This window comes from Coregonus clupeaformis, chromosome 40, assembly GCF_020615455.1.
Source record: "Coregonus clupeaformis isolate EN_2021a chromosome 40, ASM2061545v1, whole genome shotgun sequence".
In the NCBI taxonomy this organism is placed as follows: domain Eukaryota; kingdom Metazoa; phylum Chordata; class Actinopteri; order Salmoniformes; family Salmonidae; genus Coregonus; species Coregonus clupeaformis.
The window spans coordinates 4,116,304-4,125,748 of record NC_059231.1 but is presented as its reverse complement, the minus strand read 5'-3'; the positions used below and the strand labels follow the sequence as shown (position 1 = coordinate 4,125,748).

The 9,445-nt window shown below is 42.8% G+C and overlaps 1 protein-coding gene across 1 annotated transcript; it reads right to left on the bottom strand.

Annotated features, from left to right (window-relative positions):
* Positions 1 to 214: 214 nt before the first annotated feature.
* LOC121555073 (ADP-ribosylation factor-like protein 4C) lies at positions 215 to 2,218 on the bottom strand. Its single transcript, XM_041868862.2, has one exon. It carries the CDS (start codon positions 1,580 to 1,582, stop codon positions 1,004 to 1,006), a length of 579 nt encoding a protein of 192 aa, XP_041724796.1. The 5' UTR covers positions 1,583 to 2,218; the 3' UTR covers positions 215 to 1,003.
* Between the last annotated feature and the right edge of the window lie 7,227 nt (positions 2,219 to 9,445).

Here is a 9,445-nt window from a genome sequence, read left to right as displayed (position 1 = left end):
TCAATCCCCCTCCCTGTTAAACACCTATAGAGTGTGAGGTTCTCTCAGGGGAGACGTACTAGAAACAAACCAATCCATCAGGCCAGGTCAATAGTTCACCTCTGGTTGATCACCATCACCCTGGTCAGCTGTTGACATCGTTATGCTCTTCCTGTAGGTTAGAACTAGAATTCCTATATCCCATCATGTAAATAAAAGTAAATCAATCACAATGCATTTTTATATATTTTAATATTCCAAAAAAAATACTTCAATTTTGGCTTTCAGGTACATAAACAGCCTGTGTTTTGCTATACAGTGTAGTACTCTACTATTTTGATAGGAAATGAAAAGTGCAAAGTAGTGGACCACGTTGCAGGCAATGTTACCCTTAGTCCACCACGCATAGTAAAGGCTAATTCAACACTCCAAAGCCTTGTTGACATCTGCATTAATATACGACACAGGGGCTGAGGTGAGACTGTCATAACACAGACATCTGTTTGTTCTTACTCTGAATGATCAGGGTCCATTTCATTGTGACCCACATCCACTTAACGTGCAAAGTAAAACTTGCTGTCCGAAGAAGCACTCCGTGAAGACGTGTGGATAGGATGTCCATAGTCCATCGCTGTAGGCCTATAGGTAGGCTATTAGATGCTCCTTCAAAATAACATGTTGAGCTACAGGTTTAGAATCTATCGTAAAGCAGCAAATAACGGGCCAGCCCGTTTTCATTTATCAATGCTTTTGTTCCTATGATAAAAGTAATTTCAAGTTTTTGTTGGTTAACCTTGGTATACATCTTGCACCCATAGAGGCACCCTCTTGCGTGCAAAAGCATCATTCAGCTAATAGGGTTCATAGCGTCAGCAACTTTGACAATAACCCAATGAAAGGAAATACAAAAATCACCGCAAAATAAACGTCATTTTAGGGCAACATCGGCATACCCGAATAGCATTTAGATATAGTAATTTTGCGTAAAGCATGGTCCATATAGGCTACGACCCATGGGCGGTCATTATCGTTTCTTCTTTTGCTTTAAAGATTTTCTCCGCTTTACTATCATCTCGTATAGTTTGTCCATACCCTCGTGAAGTCCCTCGCCAATTATGGCGCAGCAAGGTTGGACGTGGTATGCGGTGGATGGAGTGAGCTCGTGGAGAGCCAGCTGTTTTTCAATGTCTGCGACTGGAAGAGATTTGGGCAGGTCCTGCTTGTTGGCTATCACCAGAAGAGGTGTCCCCTGGTTCTCTGCGAATTTGGTGACTTTATGCAGTTCTGTTTTAGCCTCCTCCAACCGGTCAACGTCCACTGAGTCCACCACATAAATGATGCCGTCCGTGCACCGACTGTAGGATTTCCATAGGGGCCGCAGCTTCTCCTGACCTCCGACGTCCCAGAAGTGACAACTGATCCCCTTCGCCGTACCATTACTCAGTTTGATTTTCTCAGTGTTGAATCCAATTGTTGGCACAGTGTTTACGAATTCGTTGAATTTCAGACGATAAAGAACAGTCGTTTTGCCAGCGGAATCCAAACCCAGCATCACAATGTGTAGGGATTGGAAAGCAGATATGTTGGAGAAACTGTTGCCCATTTTCAATAACAGTTGAGAGGAACGCCTGGCTCCTTTCTGTAGCACCTATCAGATGGCCTAATCAGCTATAGCGTTTTAATGTTCAATAGGCTCTTCGATGAATCCACAAAAATAATATCAACAAACGTCAAGGTGTTTACAGGCCCGCCGTGCGCTCTGGCTGGTTGATCCTTGTTTTGCCCTCAGCAACATTGGGGGACAGTGTCCGCGTCTGTAGGACGCAGCGCGGTGGTCATTAGAATTCTCCTCACACACTCCAGTTAAGATTCCATTTTGCAACAGTCGAATTCCTCACACTCACCGAACAGCTTAAGGACGAATATTGGTGGGTTACAACACCCTCCTTGCGGTCTCGCTGCTGTTTTTCCCGTGAGCACTGCGCACTTGTCTCACCCGCGTCTCCACCCGTTGGGCTGTCCAAAAAAAATAGCCTCAGGTCCGGGAATGAAGAACACAAATAAATCCAAACCCGAGGTTGTGGGTGAGTTCTGGTAATCCTGAGATATGCCTACACTGCGTCCATACACAACGTTAAAGTTATCGCAGCTATATTTGAGTTGATGTTATGAGCTCTATGGTGCGTCACGGCATAAACGCTCCTACCCCTGCGGTCGCTGCATACACACTGCTGAGAGAATGAAGGAGCAGACCGCTAAACAGCGCAGTAACCTGCCTCCCTCCCACACTATACCATACGCTCCACCCCATTCGAGCCATGCCAAACAAAATGCACATTTATAATTATGGTGGCCACATGCACGTTACTATATGGTCATCCTTATCGACATGCACATCGAAATATATTTTTATAGATCTTATAACCTTTGCGTAATTCTGATTTGAATCGATTCAACAATAGGCCTGTGGATTATTATAGGCGTGAGAATATTCCAGACCAGATGATGATAACGAAAATGTATAGAGATTAAAGCATAGGTTTAAAGCAAACGCCATATGTAAGGCTGTGTAAGATATTGATCACTTAAAATGGTGTAGCCTAGTAATATTGAATGAGCATCTTATTTTATAGGCTGCGAATGACTATTTCGATGTTTAAAACTATTGAACTAGGGCTAGTAACTATTTAAAGTAGGCTAATAAATAAATGCACAAACGAATAACTACAATTGACATGCTATGTTCAGTGGAGAGTTAGTAGGCCTATAGGTTTAACAATTTCAGATTTCACCTCCTGAGATTACAACGCAATACTTTCATAAAGGTAGAGGTTTTTTGAAAGAAGGCTACAAATACATGGATGACGATGCCACCTTGTGTCGAAGCCCAGCAATAACAGACTGTAGGCTAAATAAATAATAGAAGCATGCCTAGTCGCGCAAGCGCATATTTTCTGGGGAGTGGGATGGGGACATTTTAATGATGACACCTGTAGCAACTCATCTTTTAGTAGGTTGAAAAATTCCACCCATATGTGATAGGCCTACCCTAACTTAAAATAATATGGTCAGTAGATGGGGTAAAGCTTTTGCCTTTGTGCTGGTTTAGGTTACTATTCCAAGCTACCCGAGCATCAGGTCACTCACCAACCATGACGACAAAGGCATTTTGAGGTAGTATCATGTGAAAGGCATCCCCGTGTCAGCAACACCCTAAACATTCCGTTGTCCTTGCGTAGTTCGCAATTCAGCCGATGCCCCGAAAAAACACACAGATTGAGAATAATTGGCCTGCGTTCAAGACAACTCGGAACCTCCCAGCAAAAATGTGCTTAGGGTTTTGTTGTTGTTGTGTAGAGCTTCCCTATTGGTTTATTTGGATACTTTCCACGTGGTAAACTCTGACCTCATCATTCTACAACCGGTTTCCAAGTCGCACATTTCCGAGTTTCCAACTAATAAAACTTTAAACATATGAACGCCGCATTATTTCAAACTATAGAAAGTGAGGTGTCCAAACGGTGATTTAGAACGGGTAACCGAGAAACATGCATATGTTGTGGAGGTAGATAATATATTATACAGTAGGTGTAGGGATACATTAGGGGCTTTTGGCCTGATTCCAGACAATAACCCACCCACACACCCATTTAAATGTAGAACTGATAGGATTACATGAAACTGTGAAAAACAGCAATATGTGCCATTCACCCTGACCCTAAAAAACAGAAAACCAACTGTAATCTTGTTCTATTCTATTGTCCTTCATTCCACACATACACAGAGATAATCCCCTTACATAACAGAACACAATCACATGTCTGGTAGCAGCCCTGTCCCATATGTTCCTGGATGGTCTGAAATTATCCAAACAAGTAGAGGGCATGGAAAGGCATAGGCTATACAGATGAATGCACCACTTTACCCTAATAAAAGCCTAAATTTAGCACATATTAAAATCCTTCCAACCCTTTCCATGCCATGTTTCCTCTAAAATGATCAGACAAATCTTTACAGTATTTCATTGTGTTGAATATTACAATATTTATTTGATATAGAAGACATGGGAATATGGAAGTGATTGTTAATTGCCATTAGCGGAATTGCTATGAACCCAGATTTCTATTAATGTAAAAGAGATCCTTTCTAGCCACTTTATCATTTCATTAGAAGTTGGCTGTCCTCCACAGGCCGTATTTTATATAATCTAATGCAGTAGAGGACAGAGAGCTCTGAGACTGATGATTGGAGGGGGTCTCTCTCTCTCTCTCTCTCCCTATCTTTTCCCTCTCAGGCCTCACCATCCATTTCCCTTCCTCCCTGCAGACGTACACAAACACACACACACACACACACACACACACACACACACACACACACACACACACACACACACACACACACACACACACACACACACACACACACCTCCCCTCTGCTGACCCTGCCAAATGGAATGGTTCTCTGACCGCCAGCCTGCCCGCCTGGCATGATGCAACAAGTCTGCTAATGGACTCACAATCACCCACAGAGAGACATGGGGAGGGCCGGGTTACCTAGAAAATGGCTCATAATCGTCGGAGTATATTGGAATATGTTTCTCTACGTTTCATCCTAAGATTTAAAGGCTTTTGTGAGGGGCTGACGATGATTTAGTTCATATAACTCGTCAGAAATGGTAAGGTTTTCAGTACATTGTGCTTCAGGTTTTCAGTACATCGTGCTTCAGGTTTTCAGTACATTATGCTACAGGTTTATGGTGGAGATCAGCAATGTGGCATTAGATGGCTGGTAATAACTTCATACATTTATGATGACAATAATGTTTAGTCATTTCCTCCCTTGACTGAAACTTTAATGCTCAAAGAACAGAACTTTACAGTTTTTTTCCAACTACTTACACACGTTTTCAAAACGATGTCTCCTTTTTTCAAAACTCTACACACAATTCCCAAAACTGCACACACAAAATGCAAAATGCCTCACATCTTCTTCAAAATGTAACACTGCATTCAAAATGCCATAAACACATGTCAGAATGAAGCATTTGCATTAAATGGCAAACACTTCTTTCATAATAGTAAATTTTTGGATATACCATGTAAACACTGTTGTTCTAAATCTAAAGCTCTTTGGTCTTTCATAGGCTTATATCTACATTTCAATACAATGTTCTACAGTGAAAGTCATCTACTGAGAGGGGTAACAAGTACACTGTAAACACCAATGCAATGTAGAAACAGAAAATATTTATTAGGCCAAACATTACTGTTGTATACAGTAGCATACAACAAAACCATAAACATATGTAAACCAAAAGTATATTCTTTAGAATACAGTAAAGAACACAATTGTGTGTGTGGGGTCCCGGGGGGGCAGTCACCAGTGCTAAGCTACGCTTCATCTCTTCTCCGGGCTGGGTCTGGCCACTATACTTCGTCCACATCACAAGATACGTTTTCTCTTGCCAAACATCGAGGGAAGTATCTCCTAGCATGGCGTATCCAACCTTGGACAGAGGCAACCTCTATGTCCCCACATGTGTCCTCCATTGCCTGGAGAAGCGGCATGCGGGCATAGGGTTGGCGATCATACACTTTCCAGCGCCAGGCTGAGAAGAATTCCTCTATGGGATTTAGAAAAGGTGAATATGGGGGTAGGTACAAAACCACAAATTGTGGATGGGTGGCAAACCAGTTTTGGACCAGAACAGCCCGGTGAAAACTAACATTGTCCCATATAACCACAAATCTAGCAGGCTCCTGATCTGGATCAGGGACAAGCATTGTGTAAATTGCATCCAGGAAAGTGAGCATATGGCCGGTGTTGTACGGACCCAGTGTGGCATTGTGATGGAGGACCCCGTTTTTCGCAGATTCTTGACTCTGTCAGAGTTTCTCTCAAATGGCACCTTGTAAAGTTGTTTCATCGTCACTTGGTGCTGTTGGAGGATGCGTTGTATGGTCGACAGGCTTAAATATGGTGTCATTATTCAAGATATGTTCTCTTATCTCTCAAATCCTAATTGCATTGTTGGCCAAAACCATATTTATAATTGCAGTATCTTGTACATCTGTAAACAAGCGTCCTCGTCCTCCATGATGTCTTTGCCTTTCCACTCTGTACAAAATTCAAACACAGTATGTGTTCAGCATAGGAACTGTAAACAATGTACACAAAAATGTAGTACAGCATGATAACCAACCTCATTCATTCAATGCAGTGCAGTAAATGGATGGCTTAGAGTTACAAATGTTTATGCAATACTATGCAGTCATACGTATTTTACAGTACATTACTGTAATGCTAAAATAGTCATTAGATAGTTGCATACCTGTTCTCATTTATGAAGGTTCGAATTATGGACGCCACTGTAAATCGACTCAAGTTGGGCTGGACTCTCAGTCCAGCCTCTCTCATGGTCAAACCGTGGTTGATCACATGATCAACAAGTGTTGCCCTAATCTCATCAGAGATGGCTCTCCTTCCTTCTCTTCTTTGCCCTCGTCCTCTTCTTCCTCTTCCTCTTCCTCTTCCTCTTCCTCTTCCTCTTCCTCTTCCTCTTCCACCTCCTCTTCCAACTATTCGTCTTTGAATTTGTCCTCGTTGTTGTCCTCTGCCTCTCCCTCCTACTCCTCTTGCTCTCTGTCCATTGTTGGCATCCATTGTTCAAAACAGTCCTATACTACAGTAAAGCAGTGATTGGTTAGTGATCAGTTAAGCAATTAGTGTTTGAACATGTGAGGAGAGTGTGTTTGACCTGGTGAATAAGTGTAGCATTTTGATTGGTTGTGTTTGGAAAAGGAAAGCAAGTCACTTCCTGTTAGATTTTTGTGTTTTAGGTAGAGAATTGTGTGTAGTGTTTTGAAAAAAGTGTTTTATGCAATTGACAACTGAGTCAAAGGCTGAGAAATAGCTTATGGTTTTGGAGATTTTGTGTGTAGTTTTGCACTTTAAGTGAGAGGTTTCAAAAATCGTGTGACATGAAAAGATTTTGTGTGTAAGCAGTTGGAAAAAACTGTAATACGTTTGAAGAGTGTTTATTTGTCCACTAGATGGCAGAGTGACATAACACATCTGCATCAAGTTCTATCTTCTCCAGAGGTTATTTCAGTAAGCTAAAATAGTACTATTTACACTAACCAGGATTAGAAACAAGGGTCAGGTCTAGTTCATAACTGAAGTAGAGTTCCCCCCTTCGATGGTTTAATACCATCTGTATCTTGTATTTTCAGAGCCGCAGCAAAACACACTTGTGTCCCCAAAGTCAACCACTATACCATATAACAGCAGTCAAAGCTGGTGTTATTGTATGGAGCTATTATTGCATGGAACTCCCTTCTATCTCATATTGCTCAAATTAACAGCAAACCTAGTTTAAAAAAACAGATAAAGCAACACCTCACGGCACACACACACACACACACACACACACACACACACACACACACACACACACACACACACAAGTGTGGGTAAGTCTCAGCCCCAGTCTGTGGTGGGTAAGTGTCAGTCCCAGTGGGTAACAGCCCCAGTGGGGTGGTATGGGGGGGCCCAGGACCGAGTTTGGGAAATGCTGTGACAAAGCATATTTAATGGGCAATAATCTGTGACCAGATGAAGGAGGAGAAGATAATGAGTAGATTCTCCAGGACAAAGAGACATCATCTTTAGGCTCACAGCAGGTTGTAGGTCCTGACAATCTATAACCAACGTACACAGTTATCTTGTCAGATACACAAGACATTTATCTCTGGTGTCTACTGATATTCAATAAGGCATACCACATACTTCTTTCAAACAATGCTCTGAGGATTTACTCATGCTGCCATGCTAGCCTATACTCCATTTTATACCTCCTCATCATTCACTGCTATCGCTGGGTTGAAATTTTCCACGTGTTAGAGAGCGCATCTATAATTCACTCAAAACACTCATGGTTTCCATGTGTTTGATGGCGTTCCATTGACTCCGTTCCAGCCGTTATTATGAGCCGTCCTCCCCTCTGCAGCCTCCACTGTCCTGATGTAACTATGGTCTTGTAGTGTGGAATCCCCCAGATTCATTATAATGGGCTGCCTCATCCATCAACTACTACCACCAATGTCTACCCCACCCATTGAACAACACACATATTTTTTATTTTTTTTAAACCTTTATTTAACTAGGCAAATCAGTTAAGAACATATTCTTATTTTCAATGACGGCCTACACCGGCCAAACCCCGGACGACGCTGGGCCAATTGTGCGCCGCCCTATGGGACTCCCAATCACGTCCGGTTGTGATACAGCCTGGAATCGAACCAGGGGGTCTGTAGTGAAGCCTCAAGCACTGAGATGCAGTGCCTTAGACCGCTGCGCCACTCGGGAGCCCATTGAACAAGAGGAACATCAATTCTGCATCTGAATGAATATCCATGGACTTCTACACCTGTATAGGCTACTAGAGTGTCACAGGCACACAGGAGGACCACCATGCTGACGTCAGCATTCTTCTGAGGCTGACAGTTGGAGATAAAAGCCTGGTTATGTCAAATCAAATCAAATGTATTTGTCATACGTGCCGAATACAACAGGTGTAAACCTTACCATGAAATGCTTACTTACAAGCAATTAAACAACAATGCAGTTCAAGAAATAGAGTTAAGAAAATATTGACTAAATAAACTAAAGTAAAATATAAAATAAAAAGTAACACAATAAAATAACAATAACAAGGCTATATACAGGGGGTACCGGTACCGAGTCAATGTGCTGGGGTACATGTTAGTCGAGGTAATTTGTACATGTAGGTAGGGGTAAAGTGACTATGCATAGATAATAAACAGCGAGTAGCAGCAGTGTAAAAACAAATGTAAATAGTCCGGGTGGCCATTTGATTAATTGTTCAGCAGTCTTATGGCTTGGGGCTAGAAGCTGTTAAGGAGCCTTTTGGACCAAGACCTGGCGCTCCGGTACTGCTTGCCGTGCTGTAGTGACGTACTGGGCCATACTCTACCCTCTGTAGCACCTTACGGTCGGATGGAGAGCAGTTGCCATACCAGGCGGTGATGCAACCGGTCAGGACGCTCTCAATGGTGCAGCTGTATAACTTTTTGAGGATCTGAGGACCCATGCCAAATCTTTTCAGTCTCCTGAGGGGGAAAAGGTGTTGTCGTGCCCTCTTCACGACTGTCTTGGTGTGTTTGGACCATGATAGTTTGTTGGTGATGTGGACACCAAGGAACTTGAAACTCTCGACCCGCTCCACTACAGCCCCGTCGATGTTAATGAGGGCCTGTTCGGTCCTCCTTTTCCTGTGGTCCACGATCAGCTCCTTTGTCTTGCTCACATTGAGGGAGAGGTTGTTATCCTGGCACCACACTGCCAGGTCTCTGACCTCCTCCCTATAGGCTGTCTCATCGTTGTCGGTGATCAGGCCTACCACTGTTGTGTCGTCAGCAAACTTAATGATGGTGTTGGAGTC

Excerpts from the sequence above, each read along its gene's own strand:
- LOC121555073 (XM_041868862.2), bottom strand. The coding sequence starts at position 1,582 with ATGGGCAACAGTTTCTCCAACATATCTGCTTTCCAATCCCTACACATT.